General features: G+C 40.6%; 1 protein-coding gene across 2 annotated transcripts; it reads right to left on the bottom strand.

The window, feature by feature from the left end:
- Window positions 1–15,729: 15,729 nt before the first annotated feature.
- On the bottom strand, window positions 15,730–19,709 carry HOXD3 (homeobox D3). 2 transcript variants are annotated; one of them, XM_032226008.1, is made up of 2 exons: window positions 19,131–19,709; window positions 15,730–16,535 (listed from the first exon to the last, which is right to left on the bottom strand). In XM_032226008.1, the coding sequence occupies exons 1-2, from the start codon at window positions 19,675–19,677 to the stop codon at window positions 15,781–15,783; spliced, it is 1,302 nt and encodes a 433-aa protein (XP_032081899.1). In that variant the 5' UTR covers window positions 19,678–19,709; the 3' UTR covers window positions 15,730–15,780. The 2 variants fall into 2 exon arrangements, with proteins under 2 accessions (XP_032081899.1, XP_032081907.1); XM_032226016.1 differs by having other exon boundaries at window positions 15,730–16,532; window positions 19,131–19,197.
- Between the last annotated feature and the right edge of the window lie 4,787 nt (window positions 19,710–24,496).

Consider the following 24,496-nt stretch of genomic DNA (forward strand, 5'->3'; position numbering starts at 1 on the left):
TTCTTTTAAGAATTATTTCACAGAAATTCTTGTTTTCCCCACTATTCTCTCTCAGTCTCTGGAAAAGATTCAGCTACTCAAAATTAATGTACCTTGACTTTGAATATTAGATAGAAGGCAATTTAAATGGCCATCACTATCTCAACCTTGGCATTTACCGGTAACTCCAAAATTGACTTTGACCAGTTAAAATGATTTCCGGAACCATCAGCAAAGAAACTTGATTGGATGAGTGGCTGGGATGAGGATCAGGCATATTATGGAACATGGGCATGTGCTGTGGGAACCTAGGTTAATGGTTAATTTAGGGATTCATGTATTGTTCAAATTCAGAAACTGAGTTAATTGAATAAATGATGGTTCCTTACCATGGCAAAAACTGTGTGAATATAGCTATACTGAGAAAGGAATTTAACAGATATGGATCCTAATCTCACTTTTTAAGCAAGATAATGAAGTTTAGGCATTCCCAGGATACTCAAGTACCTTAAAAACTTAAATGGAAACTTATCAAGTTCCTAGCAAACTTCCAGAACTGGGAACCGGAAAATCCTTTGTATCATGCCAATTACTTACCTCCCAAATTCCTCACAATTTCTTATGCTGGCTGAGCAGTGGTGGGTTCTTGTAGAGACTACTGCTGGTTTGCTCAGGGATGCGCCCTGCGCACGCGCTTGTTGTGCACTACATGCGCATGCGCAGTACAACAAAAATTGCTCTGTGCATGCACAGAAGAAGAAAAGATGGTGGCCCCTATGGCGCGCTGGGAGAACTGGTTCAGGGGCATGGCAGCCATGGGTCATTGCTGGTTCCAGCAACCCAGGCTGCCAAGCTGCTACCTGTTCAGCCGAACCAGTCCCAACTGGTAGGAACCCACCACTGTGGCTGAGGCTACTGGGAGTTGTATTCAGCAGCAGCTAAAGAACCACAGGTTTGCTACCTTAGATTTCTTCTATTTCCAAATTGCTTTTTGGCATGGAAATGTTTTCCTGTAATGTTTAGGAACATTCTAAAATTGGAAGTGATAGGAATGTAAGGAGGGTGGTTTCTATTTCAGATACATTTGACCTCAGAATTAAACTCTGATCAATGGGGGGGGGGGTGACAGCAGCTGCTATCTCCAAAGCCACATCCAAAAATGCTTTTGAAAATCCATTTCAAAAATGCTTTTGTACTTTATGTAAGGATAGTGAATACACAACAATGTCTAGAATATACTTAAGCAAATAAAACTAACGGTTTCTGAGTTTCTAGTTTATATGTTCAGTACTGCTAATATATCAACATTATTGTTTATTTAAAGCACACTTTTTGTTTTTTATTCTTTTTGTTTTTAATAAAAAATTCAAGGTGACGAATATACCTAATATTCTTTCCTCCTTCTATTTTCCCCACAACAATAACCCTATAACATGGGGTTGGGTTGAGACAGAGTGGCTGGTCCAAAGTCACCCAGCCAACTTTCATGCCTAAGGCAAGACTAGAACTCACTCTCCCAGTTAGTAGCCTAATGCCTTAAACATTAAAACAAACTGGCTCTTTTGTATATGCATATCTATTTAAATGCAGCCTTTATTACACACTTACATGAAGTTTCTTGTAGATACATAGAACTGCAAGCCAACAGTAAAATTATATTACTTAGAAATGTCACTGAATTCAATAGACATTATTCCTAGATTAACAGCACTCAACTCTGACATTTAAAACTGCTCTAGAAATTTCTATATGTAGACAAATCATTAGACTGATATGAACATACTTTTGATTCAGACTTGTTTCTATGAAGTAGTCTAAAGAGCTCTTATTTGGAATCAAGAGTCAGAATAACAAGAGTTGGAAAGGACCTTGGAGGTCTTCTAGTCCAACCCTTCGCCTAAGCAGGAGACCTTACCCCATTTCAGACAAGTGACTGCCCAGTCTCTTCTTAAAATGAAAGAAGAGTGATGAAGCATCCACAACTTCGGATGGCAAACTGTTCCACTGGTTAATTGTCCTCACTGCCAGGAAATTACTGCTTAGTTCTAGATTGCTTCTCTCCTTGATTAGTTTCCATCCATTGCTTCTTGTCCTACCCACAAGTGCTTTGGAAGAGGTTGCTCCCCAATTCTTTGTGGAAGCCTCTCAAATATTGGAACACTGCTATCATGTCACTCTAGTCCTTCTTCACCCAATTTCTGCAACCATTCTTCGTATGTTTAATCTCAAGCTCCCTAATCATCCTTTTGCTCTTTTCAGCATTTTTCAGAGTCTCAACATTTTCTTATATTGTGCGTGCAATATTTGAAATGCGGCCTTACCAAGGCATTATAAAGCAGTATTAACACTTCATGTGATCTTGATTCTATCCTTCTGTTAATGCAGTTGAGGATTGCTTTGGCTTTTTGATGGCTGCAGCATGCTGCTGGCTCATATTCAAGTGATGGCCACGAGGACTCCAAGATCCCTCTCGCAGTTACTGCTATTGAGCAGGTTTCACCTAATCTGTACCTGTACGTTTGGTTTTTCTTGTGTAAGAACCTTACTTTTCTCTACGCTGAATTTAATTTTGTTAGATAGGCCTCAGAATTCAAATGTCAAAATCTGTTTGGATCTTGAGCCTATCTTCTGGGATATTGGCTATTCCTGCCAGCTTGGTGTCATCTGCAAATTTGATGGGTTCCTTCTGTTCTCTCATCTAAATAGTTTACGAAGATGTTGAAGATGTTGGGCCTAGAACAGAACCTTGAGTACCCACTACTTGCTTCCTCCATGTAGATGCAGTTCTGTTGAGGACTACACCTTAAGTGTAATTTGTCAGCCAGTTACAAATTCATCTGATTTTGATGCTACCTATCCCCCATTTCTCTAGCTTACCAAGAGGTAGGCTGTAGTTCTTGGTAAGTAGGGTGTACCTAGATTTAATGTTGACCATAAAAAATCTGTGATATGAAAGGTGTCTGTTTTGTTATGTCTCCAAACATGTTATCTCCTTGGAATTTGCTGAAGCTAGAAATGATTTTTATACAGATATATTTCAAAACTTGCATCCCCTGGAAGAGGCAGACTCATCTGAAAGCTGGAGTATCTTGTGAAAGAAGAAATAATTTCCAAAGCTGAGAAGGAGGCGGCAAAAAAGATTAACTCTCTAGCACCTGCTGTGGGTGAAGGAGCTATTGCAACTTTCTTGCTTTATATTTGAGACTAACACTGTATTTGGGGAGGTGGGGGAGGTAGTCCACCCAGTTTCTTCCTCTGCTCTTTGGAATGGAGAGGCTGAAGATAAATGCTGGTTTGGGAAGCAGACCTATCCAAAGATATTCTGGAAAAAAATATCTGCATTTTGTATAGAATAAAATGTACGTGGACATAAAGGCAATTTAGTGCCTTCAGATCTTCAAGACTACAATTTCCATCAGCCCATGCTGCCACAGAACTGGTCTATTCCAAGTTAGAAGTTGTTATTCGAGCATCTGGTGGGCACCACGGCTTCTACATCCTCTTATTAAATACACAAGCTGTGTAGAAAGAAAGAAAGAGAGAGAAAGAAAGAAAGAAGAGAAGAAAGAAATAGAAAGAAAGAAAGAAATAGAAAGAGAAAGAAAGAAAGAAAGAAAGAAAGAAGAAAGAAAGAAGAAAGAAAGAAAGATGCTTGAGATCTGGTGACTCGTACTAGTCTCTCGCTACGCAATCCGCAGTTTCTGTAAGCTCCCTAAGAGCTGCTACTTACAAGTAGCGAAGGTAGCCAGATGTAGAATATAAGACAGCAGAGGATGGATGTTAACGCAGCAAATTCTTTCTCTGTAGTTCTCCCGTGTTCTTTCCTCTGAGGGCTATTCGAAAGTTAGTGGAGGAGGCTTAGGGGACGTGTTGGCTTCCGCCCAGCCCTGGACCGGTGCTTTCTGGACGGGTCCCAGCTGGTCCCGGACTGGGAGCGGACGGAGGAGGGGCGGCTGTCGAGCGGAGAATGCACACGCGGCGTGATTGATGAGCCCTCAGTAAACAGCCCCCCCCCTCCCCCCGTTTGCTCTTGCTCTCAGCAATGCGCCAGCTAGCTCCCAGTGAAAGCAACTGCTCGGTTGTAAAGGGGAAACGTGCTACTCCCTGGGGGAGTCGCTTCCTTTGGAACTCCTTAGGAACCCCGCACCGGATCCCGCGTCTTTTTCAAAATTGTGGCTTTGATTGCATGCGGGGCCGGGGCGGATATTCCACGCAAGCCTCACAAAGCGTCCCCTCTCTGGCTAAACTCAGCCGGTCGGGGACGAGAGGAGAGCCAGGTGGCTCGCCTGCTCGCGGTCGCGGTTTCTTTTCGCACTTGGGCCTGTTGGTGGCGCTGTTCTCCAGAATGGTTACTGCCTGGCCTGGCTGTCCGAAGTGGGAGCAGACTGCGGAGTCGGAAGTTCACCCCTGAGCTCCAGCTTTCTTTCGGGGACAAACTATATGCAAAGCAGAAACCAAGGCAGTGTGTAGGCCAGCCAATATGTGAGCGTGGCCAGATGCTCCAAAGAGCAGACATTCTAAATCCCATCTTTACTGCTGTTTTGCTTCAAGCTGAAGCCATACAGATTTGCCTAACCCGGATACTGTATAGAATCAAATGTTAGCCTTGGTGTGTTCTGCAGCTAATGGGTATTTCAAAATCTCAGAAGGTGACAGGACTAGAATGATCTCATTCCGCTTCAAAATTTAAGTAGAGTCAAGGTTGTTTAAGTAAGTAGATGAGAGGAGAGAATCCCAGGAATGTAGACTAGATGGGTAAGTAAAACAAAAAGAAAAATCTGACAGAACAGAAGTGAGAAACCACTTCTGTTTTGCTGTTTGGAAAACTACCTGGAGATATCTGTTAAAGCACCAGGAGTCAAGCTTGGCTGTAGGAAACTTTTACCATTATTCATCATAAAAGTTACATTGCTTTAGGTGGGCTTCGAGGGACAGTATGTATATAGTGGATAAGGCAGCAAGCTAGAAGTCGGGATGCTGTGAGTTCTAGTCTCACTTAAGGCACGAAGCCAGGTCAGCCACTCTCTCTCAGCCCTTGAGTCAGAAGAAGGCAAGGGCAAAATCACCTCCAAAATGTTGTCAAGAAAATTGCAAGGACTTGTCAAGGCAGTCACCGGGATCAATACTGACTCAAAGACAATGTTTGTGTGCACGCACACATACATGAACACACACATTCACAATCAGGCTTACTATTAAGATATTCACAGAAATGTTGGACTCTAGCCCTCATCATTCCCAGTGCCCCCATGTTTATGATGGCCATTGAAGTTGGATGCTTTCCTAGATGCCTGAAAGGTAACAAGTTGGAGAAACTGGACTAAAAGGGTCATTGGGATATCCAACTGGTAATTTTAAAGAGATACTCATGCAGGTCCATGAAGAAATCAGAAAAATACTATAAGTGCCTTAAACGTTTCTATTCATCAAATGACACAAAAAATCTTTTCCCAGATGCCCTTAAGGCACAAATTTGGCCTGGAAATATCTTTTTCCCCCTGTATGACCCCAAATGTTGCCTTCAGCTCATCACCAGAAACAGGCATCAGAGGCAGTATTGGAATTGGCAATAGGATCAGCCAATTCCAAGCCAACATAGTTTCCCCTAACTCAGGGATGGGTAAGAAACTCAGCTGTGAGGAAGGATCAAAACAGATACTTGAGTTCTTCTAATGTTGTAAAATGAAACAATACATAAACCCTGGTAAAGAAATCCAGAAAGCACACTTTTAAAAATCATTTTTATTGATCCTAATAGAAGAGTTAATCTACTCTGACAGGGATACCCAAGGCTTTTCTCCATTACTGAAGTACAGGACTGCCCAACATAAGGATAGCAAACAGATCAACAGAAAAGATTAAGGGCTCACTGCTCTCTTGCAAGTTTGCCTTTTGCAGATGTCTGGAAATAACCCACATTGAAATCAATGAGGATTTAATATGTTGGGACCAGGACACAACATTTCCCAATGTCATTTAAAACCATTGCATCTGATTTAGACAGAAATGAACATCAGTCGTATTCTATGCACCTTCACTGTGAAGAAATTCATAGAATTTGATGGTGCTTGTTTTCATATTTGACTGATCTTGGTGAAAATGTCCTCAATTGACCTTGATTTCAGTTCTTTCAACTAAATATAAAGAAGATAGCTTTGTGTGCTCAGTGCAGTACTTGAAGTCAGTAAAATTTAAAAAATGAGAAATTACTTTGGTCAACCTATTCATTTTAATGGTACATTCCATGTAATGATACATTCTCATCTGGTGATCTTAGCACTAAGGGCCACGTCATAGATGAAGAGTTAAATAGTGAATTTTCTCATATGTTTAAGAATGTGTATTCATTCTGCAGGGCTGAATATTGTGTATGTAGAACATAAACAACATGGTTGCTCTGGCAACAACCTTGTTTAGGATTGAATGGGAGGATCACACAGAGCAGCCCTCTTAATCCCATTTGACCTCTGATTTATGTCCAGTATTATGGTATTTTCTTCCCTAGATTACCTGTGAGGGTCTGTGGTTGGGGTAATGCTTTATACTAATTCCACTCTTTCTAAATTGACAGTACCAATCAGTGGCAGGTCTCATCCCATTCAAGCCCTCTTGTGCAATTCTTCGACATCTTGACCCTTTCTCTGGATGCTGTAAGGCCAGAATGGGATGGAACAGGTTGAAGCTGAACCCTAATAAGATGGAACTGATGCTGCTCCACAGCAGAAATCATCATGTTGTGTTGTTGCTCTCGTCTTAACTCTTGAGTGGGGTGGTAATTCCTCAGAAAAAAGACATCTACCATTTAGGTGTCCTCCTGGTCTTGCTGATATTGTAGATTTCCAGGTGAAAGTTTTGGCTGGGTGGGCTTTTGCCAATTTTGGTTGATACATCAGTTGCAGTTGCATCGTTTAAAGCAGGAATCCTGGTAACAGCACACTATCATTGCCACTGCAATTCATTTACATAGACTTTGAAGTCTACTCAGAAACTATAATTGGTGGGTAAGAGCTGTTAGGGACATATTATACTCTACGTATTATGGAGACTGCTGTGGGTTTCAGCAGATTTCTCAGTACAATTAAAAGTGTTAGTTTACATCTACAAAGCCCTATGTGGCTTAGCTCCTAAGTATCTTAAGGACCTCCTCCTCCATACTGAACGAGCCATCTGGTGCATTTTGCTCCTGGTGGGAACACTCACTTCTCTGCAAGAACTCATAGCCAGAATTTTTACAAGATAGCTCCAACCTGTGGAACAGTATTCTCAAGAAAATAAGTTAATGTTCCCATCACATTTTAGCTATATAGATTTGCATTTAAAATCGTTGTTTTACTACGGTATTTGTATCCTACTGCTTTCAATGAGATAACTTTTTTTTTAAGTCAGAAAGATTAGTTCCTTCACTATGGATATGGCCTCTTGTTGTGCTATGGTGGCTGGGAGTTATGAAAATTGTGATCTTAAATTATCTAAAAAGGGAAGGTTAGATTAAATATTACAATGTCTCAAATGTTATTCAAATAATGCAATTATTGAATCATTATTTGGATAATACAGTAATAATAACAATGGAATGCAAATATCAATGGACATTTGTATTGAACAAAATCAATAAACAGAATAACATACTTGCATTAATACCTACCTAAGCCAATCAAAATATAGTGTTTCACCAAGAATAAAAGGTTTCCTGGAGTATCTTGCCCAATGTTGTTTTAATAAATTTATGAATGGGTTATATAATTATGTTTATATTTTGATAAGTAATTTTCCTAAAATCATATCATTGCAATAAATGCTTTAAAATTTATCTTTCTAAATGATTTGGACTAAGTATGGACAATCATATCTATCTATTTGTGTGTGATACATTTGCAGAGAGCCATCCTGCCCCAGACCCTGGCATGTGTTCCCCTGAGAACCTCCAAAAGCTGCTGCTAAACACTTTTCATGTGATAGAAGGAATTAAATTTCTACCCTCTTCTTTATTCGGCTTCTACCCACTTTTTGAGTGTATCCTCAAGCATGATTCTCAAAGTCAAGAAGCATTCTTGAGTTTTGGAATCATGCTAGAGGATACACTCAAAAATGGGTAGAAGCAGAATAGAAGAGGGTAGAAATTTAATTCCTTGCTCCAAAACGTTTATTTAATTTCTTGCTCCAAAAATAAAATTCCTTGCCCCCAAAAAGTTTATTCACTCCTGCCCTGGAGACAAAAAGAAAGTTCAAGATGATTTTGACAAAATATAAACTAAAGTTCCAAACATAGAAAAATCCAAAGTTCTGTATTTAGGGCTAATGTAGTCAACAGAAGTACTGTATGCTACAGGCACTACAAGTAATGAACTGGGTCTATTTGATTTTGAGAAAACTTCATCCAGACTGCTTACCATTTAATAGAATTTCCATAAAATTAAGTATGTACCAATAACAGCAACAAAGTTGGTCAAAACCTTAAAAACAAAGTCCTGAGGAATACTGCTAGAGTTAGGTTGTTTACCTTTACTACAAGCTAAATCACAACTAAGAGTCTGAAATATAGTAATGAAAATTACTAGTGCTGAAGGGCTGCCATATAGCTGATGGAACAAATGTGCTTTCTGGTGCTCCAGATAATAGAACTTGAGCCAATGAGTACAAATTTCAGTAAAATTAAACATTAACTAGAACTTAATAGAAGCTGTTTGGCAGTTGAACAGAATGACTAGAAAGAAACTGGAATTTCTTTAATTAAGAGTTTCTGCCTAGAATCATGTTCTGTATTAGTACAGGATTGACTAGACTAGATGTCCTTTGATGTTATTTCCAATCCTATGAGTCTATTAGCACAGGAATAATCTAAATTATTCTAACAGAACTTGGTTACTAATACAGGGTAGAGGTGTATTTTTAATTTGCAATTAAACTATTCCAATGATTAGTTAGAACCATAGAATTAGAAATGGGTGAGGGTCACCTATTTTATTTCCTGCCAGTTAGGATCAGCAGTATAGAATTCAATTAAACATACTTGATGGCTGTTTGTCCAGTCCTGCGCTTAAATACTTTCAGCAGTAGAGTCTTTGCTACCTTATAAATCAGTCCTTTCTGCTGTTAAATAATTTGTGCTTTCAGAGAGTTTCTTCTATTGTTAAACTGACATCGGCTTCTCTGCCATTTCCACACAACAGCTGTAGTCTCTCTGAAGCAATGGAGAAAGGTTTTTTCCATCTTCTGCAGGTTACTTTTCAAGTTTTGAACGACTGTCTGCGTATCTTCCCTTAATCTTCTCTAGGGCTTGAACACCCACTTTCCCCCCTCATTCTATATGTGATATGGGCAGCTACATAAATATGATGCATACATACAACAGTACTTCTGTGAAATCTTGCTCTTCCATCTCTATTTATCCATGTGGCCTTGAGGCCTCCTTGCCCTAGCTCTGAGACAACCTGCTGATTATTTGAGGAAACATCCTTTACAATAGAGTTCCCATCCTGGGACTATACTATTGTTAGGCAGGTTGAAGATTGTTCAAGGTAAGCAGGTAGGAAAATGATTTTTCCTTTTTTTTTTAAATGACAAATTTATACAAACATTCAATGTCATATAAAAGTCATCTTTAGAGCGTTCTTGACCTGCTGCGTCCAGTTGGCCAACTACAGGACTGCCCTTCCAATTTTAAAATGGGCTATGGTTCCTCCATGGCCATTTCTATTTTGGCTGTTGGAAAGAACAAATCTCATTCGAAATGTTTTTCTTTTCTTTGTTTGGGGAGAGGGTGACAGCAGTAAGATGTCAAGGAAATATCAACCAGGAAAGACCTCTCAGGTCAAAATTTTCACTGGAAAATGCCCAGTTAGAGTGGGCAGATGTACCAATTGCAAATTTAAAAGGCAAACCTTGCATCTCATTCCCATCTCCCCCTCCTCTTCATTTTGGAGACAATTCTCTGTGTCTGTCTCGGTCCTTTACAATGCACAAGACCCTAATTAGAGGGGGGGGGGTTGCCTCATCTCCAGATGCATCTCCTGCTTTCCTCTTCCTTCTGCCTTTCTTTAGCTCTCTAACATTTCCCCCAGCAGCAACTGCCCTTGTTTGATAGCAGAAATTCTGCTGGCATCCAAATTCTGCTTATTGCAGAAACAAGACAAGGCATGATTTCCTAAGCAACAAGCCTTATTGCACCATACTGGCTAGCAAATATACGACATAATTTTTATGGACCATAGTCCACTTCACCATATACTCACTATCATTTGAACATAAGTGTATTTATTGTATTGCTATGGTTCCTTCAGATTCCATTGTTGGCTCCCTGTATAGATTAGGCACGTAATTCCTTATTTTTAGTCCTAATCATTGCCTCATTTAGACAGTGTCATATTTCTAATATCTTTCAGCATTTTTTCAGAAAAGCTGCAAAAGATTGAATACTTAATTATACAAAGATGTATAATGTATAATTATACATTATATTCTATTTTACTAAGGTGTTTGCTCAAAAACACCTTAGTGAAATAGTCACTTGAAACTAGGAGATCTAATATTGTACTTGCATTTAGGATGACATGTAATCTCAAATTCAAGTATTTCATCTGAATCTCTGCAAGGATCCAAGACAAAAGACATTTTTCCACCAGAACTACACTACTTGCTTTGAGTTACCATTCTTTTTTTAAAAAACACACTGATACAATATTTTTTGCCTGATCTTTTGCATCTTACTATTTCAATCAAAGCGAACTGCTTTAGCTAGCATACACTGTGCACTACTGTTGTGGGAAGAACTCGTCCTCTTAGAAGGAAAAGCTCCCAAGTAAATGTATGACTGATGCCCTTCCAATGGCAGACAATAGCATAGCAACTCCCAATTTTGCTCCACAAGGCCTCAGAGGTGTTAAGTCTTACAAGGCTATCTATCCTCCATCCCTTAGATGCACGGGTGAGCCTGCTGGAGTTTATTCTGAGGGATGCCCCTTGGTTAGAGTGTGGCGGCTGTAACTTATAGCCTCTTCTGGAAGGAAGAAGCATTTCGGACTCCCCACCCCCCCCCCCAAGAACAGGAGCCGCCTCCCATACTGAAAAGATCTCTCCCGTCTCTCCCCCCGCCCGCCTCCAGAATCCAACCGCGCCGCCTTGCAGAAACGGGCGACTTCGGCGTTTGAAGGAAGGCTGCGAGGGGGGAAAAAACATGGCTACCGGGGGGCCCTTTGTTCGCACAGACGGCAGCGCGAGAGGCGAGAGAAAGGAGAGGCGGGAAAGCGGGAAAAGACAGGGCAGAGGCGAGGCGCGTCAGGCGCTGCCGGCGCGTCTCTCTGCAGCCTGGCGCAGCATTCGGCTCAGCGATCCCCGTTGACCCCGCCTTAGCAGTGCCCTCTCCGCGCGAGGTTGCTTAGCTACCGGGCTCCGCTCCGAGCCAATGAGGGGAGAGGACGCCGGCGGCAATTTTCCTCAAGTGTGGGAGGGCGAATCCCCTGAGCGCCTCGAGCCCTTCCTCCGCGCCGCTGCCCTTTGGAACGGAGCCTCGCGCTAGGGGGAAAGAGGAAGCAAAAACAACACCCTTCCAGGGTTCTTCGGCGCGCCAAGGCGCTCGCTACTGTCCCCCCCCCTTTTTTTTTCCCTTTTAGCCCCGCGGGTCGCAGCTCAGCGGGGAAATAGGAATCCGCGGGGAGGTTGCTGGCGATTTCAACCGAGTAAAATAGATCCCGCGTAATCTATCCAACCCTGGCCAGCTCGACAAGCCCATCCGCCGATGGAGAAGAAGGGAAGAATGAGGAAAGGGGGGTGCAGGAAAAAGGATGAGGGAGGAGATAGGCAGGCAGGCAAGCAATGCATGCTTTCTTTTGACCACGGGGACAAAGGACGTTGAGGGAGCAAAGCGGTCGCGATCCACTCAAAGTTCCTCTCCAAAATTATTGCTCTGCTGCTAGGATTGCTGTTGTTTCACGCTACCGTATTGCTGTCTGACTACTGACTACCAGTAAATTGCTAGACGGGTGAGGGATACAGACCTATTTCCAGTTTTAGGAAGGTCGGCAAGTTTTGCGTACAAAGAGGGGGAAGTTGGGGTGTAGCTGAAAAGAAAGAGAGAAAATAGATACCCGCTCCGTTTAGGGATTATGGAGAGGCATTCGCACAAACTTCCTTGTAATTCAGCCCAGTGCATTTGATTGAGATTTATTTCCCGAGAAATGTATGCTTAGGCGTGCAGCCCTAAAGGGAGAAGAGAATGGTTTCGAAAGAGAGAATGGTTTCAGCGAAGTTCCTACACTACAGATGTAACCTTTAGTACTGCTCTTCTTCCCACCCCACATGCTGCAGAAAACAAGGGTGAGGGCAATCGATAATAAACTTTAAGGTGAAACAACGGTAAGTCTGAGGTGAAAGTTGCTGTAGTACAGAATTGAAAAAGGCTATATTTCAAAATCTCATCGCATTTTGTTTTTGGTTCAGCTTTAGGACCCGAGATAGCTAAATAAAGACACCTGGCCCCAAAGTTGGACCTTAAGCTTCAAATAATTAAAAAGAGGCACATCTTCAAGAAATGCATTTTCAGCTTTGCTATGGTTTTGTCAAGTTACAGGGAAATATCCTCCTCTGTCCTATCTGTTCCTTTCCTATTCTCCTTAGAAACCACAGAGCCTGGAAGTTCCTTGGGAAAAAATGCTGCTGTTTTTTTTCACAAAGGCTGAGATTTTAGACCCTAGTCCAGTATGCTGTAGTTCTTTCAGATAACACAATAGTTCAGGGACAAGAGCAGATTTTATATGTGGAAATGGTTCATTATTAAAATCTAAACAGGAGAAACTTTGAGCCACAAATTATTTTTTATTATAAGACAATATTACAATCTGGAGCAAGAATCAATTAGATTGCTATGCACAGGTATAGAAATTGAATAAAATAAGAATTTTGCCATTGAAAAAATGGCATTCTATCTCTCTTCCTTCTTAGACACAAATCCCACACCTGTTTATATAGAAGTAAATGCTAGGGAAATAGGAGAGGCTTTTTGCCAAGTAATTTGTTTTAACCCCTGAACAGTGGTGTTCTTGGCCCCCTACAGTCAGACAAAAAAAACCCAGTAGAAAATAAGAGCCAAGGCAAGATTTATTTCCAATTAGTTTATGATTTTCCCATCTCAACATACATCACGCAACACAATTCTAAACATGTGGTCTTTCAGGCACGACTTGACTTCAATCAAAAGAAATAAAAATCTTTGTGCAACTATCTTGATCAGTTTAATTATCAAAATGCCAGACTTGATTTGCAAGATTTCCCAATGAAAAGTTTGAAAATAAAGTTATCTCTATACCAAGACTAATTGTGTTTATCTGTGTGTATGAATAGTTCTGTTTCTCTCCCATTTCCAGAAGGTTCATAACTTGCTTTCAACTTCATGTGAGTTCAGGGAAGAAAAATGACACAAAATAATTCAGATGCCATTTGAAGTTAAGCCTATAAAACATAAAGCTGTGGATTATATCAGGATATCCTAGAAAGCCCTACCAAGTTACATTCCATATGCCTAGTTTTGATTTATAGGCGTTGAAAATATGTCCTATGAGGAACACAAAATGAATTAGACATGTTATCTATATATCGATGTTGATATCCAGGAATTTCCTGGAAGACTTTCTAGGGATTTCTAGAGATTTTGTATGTGTTTCAAATCACCGTAGACCTTGTGCATATTATGATTTTATAATAGCTCTGAGTGTATGCATTTTAGAAAAAGCAAAATGTCATAGAAAGCAACTTTAGATCCAGAAGTGGTTAAAATATTTCTTCATTTGAAGCTGTTTATTCTGTCTTGTTTACAGATTTACAACACTTGGGTAAAAGTGAGATTTAACAAAAGGGTACATATTCCATCTTCATTGTTAACATGGTATATTTTAAATAAAAAAACAGCAAAAGGAATGAGGGGCAATAACATGGTTTTTTTAAACATACTGTCACCATCATTGTCCAGCCAGACACAAATGTAAGAGTGAAAATCCTCTTCCAACAAAAAGAACTTCAGGAGCTGCCATCAGGATGCACAGAAATGGAATGGCACTATTAGTCAAGCTGAAATGGGAGGTTTCCCTCTGCCCCTGTCCAAGGCATTTCCAAAGATCTGCATCCTAACTGAGCAGTCTGGAAGACAGTAAGAAATGCTTATTCTGAATGAATGGACAGCTGTAGCTTCTAACATCTACCTAGTGTCACTTTATGCTTTGGAACACTTTATAATAAATCCAGGGAGAGATTAAATACAACACATAAATAAAGAAAGTGGGAGCCCAGGAATGATGTTTGTGTTCCTTGTCCATTTTAGGCTTCAGGCAGGAACATTTGTTTACATGAGGATTGCATCAATGCCTGCCACAAACAACTATATTAAATATTGATAGATCTAGTAATTTCCTATCTCAAAAGCCATTCAGATTTCCCTACACCCTACTACAGTCTTTCCTTGTAGATACTTGATTGTCAATATTTCATTCAAAATTTGTCTTCTCCTTTTCCTCCTTAATCAGCAAAAGTAAGTTCTGATAAGGTGTACAAAATTGATCTATGATTAACATAAATAGCATATAAATAATATAACAATAATAATAATAACAACTGAAAGGGATAGTTCTTAGTTTGAATTACTGTGGAAATACTAAATGACATCAATAGCATTATATTGTTTCTAATCTATCTGAAAGTTTTGGCTATTTTACGTTAAACAACACAGACAAAATGGTCTCTGTAATAGTAAAGATGTTATTTGAGACACTTATAGCTGAAGTAATTCCATTATACTCAATGGGGCTTACCTCTGAGAAAATAAGTATGGAACTGCATTATAACTTAATTGTTTCTTGGATGGTTTATGGATGTCAAAGATGGCCAAAACCCATATTGCCATAGGAGAGAATAATTTTAAATAAGATGCACTCCCACCCTAAACATTTTTAAACATTTTAAAAGTAAAAGGATACCAAATAATCATGGAATAAATTAATATGCTGTATATTTATATGTTTTAAAATGTAAGAGCTGTTTGTGATAATGTTTCAATTTTGTATTAATCTATGACTTGACTTACAATTGCTTAATCCTTACATAAACTACAAACACCAGCCACTATTACAACTGTTCAAAACTACTCTTTCTAGTTCAGATCAAATATACTAAATAGGTGAAAATGTATAGTTATCAAAGACCTGAATTAAACTTTCAAATTAGGGAGAAGGGAATGAAGAAATTCTACAAATATCCACATAAATACATTGAGGCCAAGATTAAATAATGAGTATTTTTAAAAGTTATTAAAATAATAAATACATCTTATTTCAGTCCAAAGCAATTGTCCACATTGCTGAAGAACTCCATAAATTAACATCTCTGGAATAAGGTCCGCATTTTGGTCCCAACTGTCTTAAACTCCTCATCAGTTCTCATGTTTTGCTAATACTAACAAATTTCTACAACTTACTTTTCAATACATCTTTACCAATTAATTTTCCCGTGTGGGAATTATTTTTAAAGGATATTGCACTGTCATGCTTTAAAACTTTTTTAATTCAAAAAGAAAGGAAAACAAAACCATAGAGTTCAGGAGTTGTCAATGAAATAAAAAAGATAATTTAGCTGTTACTGGACACACACGCATACACACAATCCACCAACACTCAGGATTCTGAAAAATAATTATCAGGAAAAAGTGAGGTAATTGAAACATGAGGATCTTTCTCTTTCTTTCTTTCATTCCTTTTTTCTTTTTCTTTCTTTTCTCTTTCCCCCTTTCTCCCTCTCTTTCTCTCCATATGTTCCATTTTACTACAGATGTGTTAGTTTGGGGGCTTCCTGAATCCTTCCCTGAGATGTGTGATGAGAAGTGAGATCTGTGTAGGTGGGGTGGGGGTCACAAGGTCCATGATGATGGTTGCCAGGAATCTGAGCCGCGCAACTGTAGTCCACGCTAGCAGAGGAAGGGTGAGAAAGATGGCTGATGTTGAACATCGGGCCAGAGGCTGGCATGGAATCCACGAAGTTCCCTCCAACGTAGACAGGGCTACCCTGCAAACTAGGGTTGGCAAAACCACCCCCATTACTTTGCATGGTGTGGTGGTCGTACTCAGCTCCAGGGTATCTTTTCTGCTGGGGCAAACAGCTGCTGAGCGGAGCTGTGTAGGCAGCCAGGCCATACAGATTTTGCTGCGACTTGGCAAAGGAGGTTGGTGATGGGGCAGTGTCGTAGCTCAGGGTCCCAACACTGGGCAACTGGCTGGTATAGCCAACATGACTCGGACCACTTAGGGGTGGACTTCGGTCTGGAGACTGGCCGACTGGGGAGTGCATAATCCCTTTGGCTTTCTGGTCCTTTTTGTATTTCATCCTCCGGTTCTGAAACCAGATCTTGATCTGACGCTCAGTCAGGTTGAGAAGGTTTGCCATCTCCACACGGCGCGGACGGCAGAGATAGCGGTTGAAGTGGAATTCTTTCTCCAGCTCCACCAGCTGAGCGCTGGTATAGGCTGTGCGGACTCTCTTGGAAGCTGGGCCAGGCGGGCTCTTGTCTTCACAATTCTCTCCTGTCAAAGAGAAAGAAAAAAGATGGGTGACGGGCTGCTTGAGTTACCCCACTGGGTGGCATCCACCATGCAGAGTGCCCTGGCAGATGTGGGCAGAGGTTGTTGTAGAATGGGAAGCTGAAGACCCTTTGGTATTCGAAGCTGCAGTGGACCGAATGCCAATATGAAAAATATGCCTGAACAACTCTGAATACCCAGTTCAGATCCAGCCATTCACACTGCCTCTCTGAACTGACACTATTCAGTAATTTTCAGAGCAGCCTCTGGGGTAGATGATCAATGCAGGGCACTAACAGCGCCGCCACCACTGCAGTTTCAGCTGTATTCCCTTCCCTTAATTCCTGCCCTCCTCCCCTCCCTTCCTTTTGAAAGCTGGCTTTCACAGTAAATTCAAAAGAGCCCAGGTCTCAGCGCTTTGCACAATTGCAATCAATATGTGAAGGTCCCTGCCTCATAATCAGGGAAAGCAAAATGCATATCAGGGACACTTCCAACAAAGCCTTAGATCATTTTGGTATTTCTCTTCTCACTAGCCATACCATTGAAATTCTTAGCCCTCCACCCCATCTCATTCACCCATTCCACAAAGTGGATGGCAAGAAACTAGGCTCATCTCTATATCTATTTGGACAGCCAGTGATTGAAGCTGGATGCTGGGGAAGTGGGGGTGGGAGGGGCCTCAAAGGGATAGGAAAGTTCCAGTTTCTGGCAAGAGAGCTGTAAATCATCTTATTTAATTGGAGAAATCAATTGATCCCCTGACAAAACCCAGGAAGGTCTGTTGAAGGGATCCAAACAGGACAGGACCCAGGCTCCAAAATCTGAAGACAATACAGCAGTGGGAGCCCCAAGCGTGCTGATTATCTCTGAGATAGTGCTCTAACTATTGGGAAGGCTGCAGAGCTGGGGATCCCCATGGGAAAAGTCCTCCCCTTCTCTCCCTCATCCAACTGAGCAGCCATTTCAACATCAAAAAAAGTCAACTATCAGAATCTGGGTCTGCATTGCTCCTCCTTCTCTCTGCACATCAGATAATTTTGAAAAAGTGAGCAATGTGGGGCCATCAAGTACTGTCCCAGCACTTCCTCCTGCTAGATTAGAAAATTATGTCAGCAGGCTGGTTTTAGAGGAGAAGGCCACACCCAGTTGGAGACACAGTCTCAACTCTCATTTCATCATCCACTTTGGAATTCTTAGCATTTAGGCACCTCAAATGACTTTGCAGATTCTCTATAAAAGAGCAAAAGAAATGAGAGGGATGATCTCCTAGAGACACCCATTAAGCTGACCAACGTAACTGCCCCAGGCTTCAAATTTATGCATATCACAAAGGGCGGTGTTTTTTTTTTAATTTTGTAATGAGGTGGTATAGAGAAGAACTTGAGGGATTTATTTTTCCTATGCCATAATTAGTTGCCTAATTTTGAGTAGAACATACCGTGACTTCAACAGAGCTGGAGAAAGTATAATTTGGTTATTGGCTTGAAGCAAAGACTTATTAGCTAGCCCTGGCTGTACAGTTTGTTATTTTTTTTTAAAAAAAGTTAAGCAGCATGGGTTAATATTTAGTTCAGAGCCATGACATGCTAGCATAAAGGCTCTTTGAAAAAGAAAAGATGTATTTTAAAAATAAAGAACATCTGGCAACCTACTTTGAAAAATATATTGAGTTACTCAACTTTGAAATACTGTAACATGGAGTGTGAGCTCCTCAAATATCTCATTTCTTTTCTGTTCAATTTATAAACTCAGCCAAGTAAGAACTAAATCCCATAGGTTTATACAGGACATTTTCAGGTACATGTTCTTACACAAAGTGGCATTGATTTAAATATAATTTATAAAGTTTGTTTTCAGTAGGGAACTTCTTATGGGGAATCCTGCATTATCAAGTCTAGAAGAAAAATACATTTAAAACAATGATGGGTTGATGTTACAAGCTGTGCCTATGTCTGCAAGATGTTTCCATCCAGCTGCCTAGGACAGACAGCTAAGTTTCAAAATCTGTGATGACACCACAAAGCCTTTTCACCAAACTGGGGTGGGGTGGGGGAGCAGAATCTTGAATCCTGCTACACACATTTTCATGTTCATTAAAGGCTGCTCCCCCCCCCCTCAAACTAGTGAGGTTAAAATGTGTAAGATTACAATTCCTATCATGCTCAACCACTCTCACCAACAGGCCCCAAGTGTGGAAGGAGAAATCATGCCTTCACCTGGCTGTTACAAGAAGTGGCTTTGGCTGATAGCTCAACAAATGGCTCTAAAAAGGGCAAAGAAAGCATTACTGTTATGCAGTTATGTATTTGCTTTTAAGGCATTCTTCCTCTCCCAGGGAAAAAAGGGGCTGTCAGGGCCACCACAAAATGGTGTCTTAATTTCAGAGGCAGATTGCTAGAAGCAGGCCAACTACTGAGGGCATTCCCTGGATATCAGTTTAGTAGCAGGGGGGGGGGGTGTTGGATGGGTTTTGGGTGTGCCTTACAAGGGCTTCTTATGTTTCAATGACTTCCATATGTGACACCATTCTCTCAGATTGAGCCGGCGGAAGAAGAACCCCGCCCTCATAGGTACCCAGGTAAGCGAGCTGGATACCTGCGGGCGGGCAATTGTTTTTCTGCTTGGAGTTTTGCCGCGATTCTTTCATCCAGGGGAAGATCTGCTTACTAATGGTGGCCGGGGAGCCGTTGGAAGAATTAGGCCCGTTTTTGCCCTTCTTGGCAGACCCCACGTGGGTGGCATTGTTAGGCGGGGAGGGAGAGGGCAGCGTAGGGGGCGGCGGCGGTTGTTGCTGAGGTGGCTGTTGGTCGCCCAGGCCCGGCGGCGGCTGAGGGACCGCCTGGCTTCCCCCGCCGGGCCGCATGCAGCTTCCGCTGAGCTCCGCACTCTTGTGGGCAGCCGGCGCTCCTCGGATAGGGGCAGCGCCTTGGAGGGAACAAGCCGATCCGGGGTAGTCAGTCTCCAGAGCGGGCTGGGGGTAGGGCTGAGGCGGGCCTGTGGTGTAGCCGTAGGCATCCGCTTTGCCGTAGCTGCCGCTCCCGCCGTAGGCCCCAAAAAGCGTCGAGTTGTCGTAGTAGGCGGTTTTCTGCATCTTGGGCTCTGCGGTCGCCAAAGCCTCGGGCGGCGCCTGCTCAAACAACATTGACCGTCACGGTCCTCCCGTCGCTCGACCTTTGCTTTCTCACGTCTTGGGCTCCGGCCAGTCGCTGCCCGCGGAACACCTGGAGGAGAGAGGGGAGACGAGAAGCCATTTGAGGCGGGACATCACACGTGTGTGAAGGCCTCACTGGGCCGCGTCCCCATATTTTCCTCAGACATGATGCGGCTCTGTTTTCGAGTTATGCACGACAGAACTCCCGTCACTCTCCCACCCCACCTCAGTTACCTTAATCCAGACACCCAGCGACGGGGCCAGCAAGTAATGTTGACCCAAACCATTACTGAAGACTTAGAATAACTTTATTGCCCCTTTGAATGTCCACTAAAATGAAATTTCATTGCATACAGCTCTAAAAGGGAACTTCTAATGTACACTACATAAACATAGCTAAATAAATACAAAATTATGCATATAATTTTACTGAAGCACATTTGCGATGGTTTTATAAGTCAAGCAAAGGAGAAGTGGAGGAGGTTATTGCCTGGAAATGTTATCCTCATTCAGATACATTAAAGGGTGAGATAAATACAATTCCTGCCATTCCAACTGCATTTTGGCCATTGGGATAGTTCCCAAGGTTTCACAAATAGCACAACTATCTGTGGACCAGACACGTAATTCCAGAAGAAAGCTATCTTGAGGTCTTTTTAACCCAGGTCTGTACATTGTACAATATTATACCTTGTTACAATGCAAAGAGAACTACAAGCCCCATTGCTTTGGTTTGCAGAGGCCATATTAGCTGGTGATTCTGGAAGTTGCAGTACAATTTTTCTCCACAGCACCAATTTGAGAAAGATGGTCTAGAGAATGACTTTGAGCAGTTCCTATACCAGATTTTGTGATGCACCCTACCCACTTGTATGTGAGGAAGACTTTGAGAGATGGATGAAGAGATACTGCCATGGGAATAGTCAGATAAGAAATGGCATAGCCCACAGGTACAAAGCAGAGCAAAACGCTCTGAAGGGACCCTCACTAGCTTTTCCGACTGTAAAGGAGATGGCAGGAGATAAATACTTCCAGAATTTCAAGATTCTCTTAATGAAGACTTACAATAAAGGCTATGTTATTTCTGATATCTCCTCTCTGGTTTACCTGGCAAGGCTGAGACTGCCCAATGCTTTAAGCACAACCTGTCAATGACAAGCATGGGTTCAAACAGTAGAGTCCCATTAGTTCACTTCTTCCTTAATCATCCTTCAGTAATCTAGTCTAACATTTGACTTATCTGCCCCTCCACAGCAAGGAAGTCCTTGTCATTTATGGGTGGTTTCTGCTGCTGTGCTCTATACCTGCATGTTCACCCTTGAATACACAAGGCAGCCATCCAAGCATTTCACACATTTCATCATTGGCCTCACTTGCCAACTTTCTTTCTCCCTTTTCCCCTTCCAACTAAGCAGATATCTGGCTGTCAGCTATTCATAGATTTCATCCCCATCCTAAACAAAGTTACGTGCCACAAATGGCATTGAAATCAATTGCTTTCTCTTCCAATATGAATACTGAGAATCAGGATAGGCAAAGAGCAGTCCTGATTCAGTCAGGGTCTTATTCTCCTGCGTTCCCATTCACATAGAAGTGTGACTCTACAAAACCCTGGAAGATAGAAATTTTAACTTATCAGCCTCAGGCAAGCAAAAAGGCACAAATGTTTCCCTACAATGTTTGGCTGATACCTTCTTTTGCCTAAACTGATACTTTCCAGAGGTCTTCATCTAGAATACCTAACATGCCCACCCTGTTTGGTACGATAAAACAAGAATTGCAATCTTACAGACATGGAGAATGCCAGTCCTGAAAAGCTAACCTAGACAGAAATATTCCTCACTGCTTTCCTGGAAAGGTATACATTTGGAGGACATCTTTTTGGAGATTTGATATTGACATTATTTATTGTCAGAGGGTGCAGACTATTAGTATCAGAGTGAGCCTCGGGATTTGTCACATTGGGCAATAGGGGAGAGGTACTTTTGATATAATTCTTATCAATAAAAATATAAATCTAGGGTGAAATTTATGGCCACTACCTTAAGCAGCCAGCCAGCATTTAATAATAATATTTAATATAGTGTATTTTACAGTACATTAAAGCTTGGTCTCTTTCCCCCCTCCCCCCCCCCACATCACCCAGATGGCATCATATCTTATCAATCGGAAATAACAAAGATGAAAATAAGGCCAATAACAGAGGGAAACAAGTTGCTTCGAATATAGTGATTAATATCACTTTTGGTCCTCAAAAGTGATGGTAGTTTATACAAATCAATTTCCTAGGGAAATCCAAAAGACACTATTACCCAGGCTCCCCGAAAGACAACCACTGCCTATTATAACCCTCACTTAATTACTTGCTTACTTTAAAAGGTGATAGACTTTTAGCAAAAGAATGGAGCGTTTTTTTGCCATTTAGTCTGCCTTGTTAAATAACAATATGCCATTTAAAAGGAAATGTTGATTTAAACTTTGTCTGCATTTCATCCTACATTTTCACAATGCAGTCTTATTGCTTTTGTGTGGATTATTTTAATTGTTTTTACAAAATATAGTCTTCTCTACCTTCTTGTACTCAAGTATATCTGTATCCTCAGTGCTTGACTGCTATTCTATTTTGGTATAAATATTAACCAACATTTTTTTGTTGCATTTTCTTTCACCCCCTTATCTTGTTTTGTTTTTCCCCCTCACATTGCGCATGCGTGCATTAATAGCCAAGGGTGACATGATGGATTGAACCAGAACTGGAACCTGAAAAACCGGAGAAAAGTCGATCTGTATTGTAAATCCTGACTCTTAGCGTTTTGTTTTGTTTTTCCTGGGAAGAGTTCTAAGAAGTTAAAGTGTAACTGAGGGCATTCAGTAACTTTCATTTGCAATCTAAAGAGAGAGAAAACACTATGTCAGCGATCTTCTTTTCTGTTTCAGACATATTTCAGCAGATGTTTGTGGTGGGTAGTTTGACCTAAAAGCTATATAAACTATAGGAGATTATTTTCAGATTCCACTTTTCATTGAGAAGCTCTTCTGTAGGTTTATTGCAGAAAACCCCATTTCTGTTTCAGAAAAAAAAGAATTGCTCATATACAAAAAAAGACACACACACACACACCCAATATTCATAATGGTCTGTGCATTGTTATTTCTTTGCTCCCTTCTGAGTATAAACATGGCCTTCAATGCTTGGGAGAAACATTAAGATTTCTTTTCTCAGTGTTTAGGGCTGTCTCCATATCTCATTAGCTCTATATGGGCCAATGACTTGAAATATCAAGGGGGGGGGAGAAAGGGGGGATTATGATTTAGCTTGGCAAGGCCTGACTTTTCATTTCTGCTCATCCACTGGTTGACCCTGGGACCACAAGTCTATCTGAACAGAAGTTATCTAATAGATGTCTTTGGAGAAAACTAGAAAGCAGACTAAGTATATTAATAAATAAACAAATGTGTGATAATTGATGCTTGGTATCAAATGCACAATGCATTTACATAGAAGTCAAACCCATGAATTTAGTTTTAAGCAAAGTGTTTAAGTCTTAATCTTCTCGAATACATTTGCTAAGTATCCTATTTGATAAGAACAGAACTAGCATCAAACAATCTAGAAGAAACAGGTAAATACTTTAGAAACTAGACTTATTGTTCCCAATTTAACAGTACTTATAAATAAGCATCAAGCAGTTCAATGTTATGCCGTGTTTATTCAGAAGGCCTACTGGGATCAGTGGAATAAATCCATGGCTAAAGTGTAGGGAAGGTTGCACCACAGGGATCATAACTATAAGGTTTCCCATTCCTACTTCTATAAAGTTCTGTTTCTCCAGACATGGCCCTAATATAGTTTACACATTAGCTCATTAAGTGCTGAACACATATGCCATTGAACCAAAATGCATTTTCCATTGTTTTCACTTTCACCATTCGAAATAACTGAACTTTTGTGTCCCCAAATAAACTCAAAAATTGTTGTTGTTCAAATTGAAGCAGGGAGGATGGTTAGTTTTTTTGTGATAATTTACATTTTTATTTTCAGATAACAAAGTTAGAATCACAGACTACAGGCATTTAAATTGGTTTACATAGAGACCACAAAAAGAGGAGTTATTAATTATTTTGAAACATTTGTATTTCTGTACTAGTTCCTGGTAAACATACTGATATCTTTTATTTCACATTGCAAAACACTGTTCAGGTATCACTTTAGGACATCATGGTTGTAATTGACATAATACAAAATATTTATATTTAAAATATTTTAAATTTGCTATATATTCCCATCTTTGTAATACAAGACATTTTAGCTGCCTGGCAAATAATCACAGCACCCTTTATACAGAGGCCAGGAACATTACTTAAATTATAATAGGTTTCACAAGTTGCTTTAATATATTTTAATTTTAAAAATTATTTAAAATAAATGTAAATAAACTATAGTGAGAAAATAGGGAAGTATTGTATTGTTAGTGCTTACTTCAAAACACTGAAAATATACACATGCATACACCCTTAAACAACTAAAATACTGTGAGAATTTTGAAAGGAAAAATGAGATATAAATGCACTAAGTAAATGAAAAACAAGCTTCCAGAATGTTATTTAAACGAAGACAAACTTTTGGCTTCAAGTTTTATAAACCTATAGTGGCATGAAAGATGATGAGGTAGTGTTCCTTTTATGACATGTTTTATCTTTATTGGAAGATATACTTATTTATAAATGCACATTCCCAAGAATCTAGAGGGGGGAAAAAGAAAGAGGAAAAATATATAAAGTGGGGCCCAAGTTAAAAAGCAAATTGAAA

This window comes from Thamnophis elegans, chromosome 1 (assembly GCF_009769535.1).
Source record: "Thamnophis elegans isolate rThaEle1 chromosome 1, rThaEle1.pri, whole genome shotgun sequence".
Classification (NCBI taxonomy): Eukaryota; Metazoa; Chordata; class Lepidosauria; order Squamata; family Colubridae; genus Thamnophis; species Thamnophis elegans.

What these genes read in the sequence shown, in the direction of transcription:
- HOXD3 (XM_032226008.1), bottom strand. Translation starts at nt 19,677, where the DNA reads ATGTTGTTTGAGCAGGCGCCGCCCGAGGCTTTGGCGACCGCAGAGCCC. An exon ending in AAACAATTGCCCGCCCGCAG is followed by an intron (nt 16,536 to 19,130) that starts GTATCCAGCTCG and finishes TCTCTTTGACAG; the next exon opens with GAGAGAATTGTGAAGACAAG.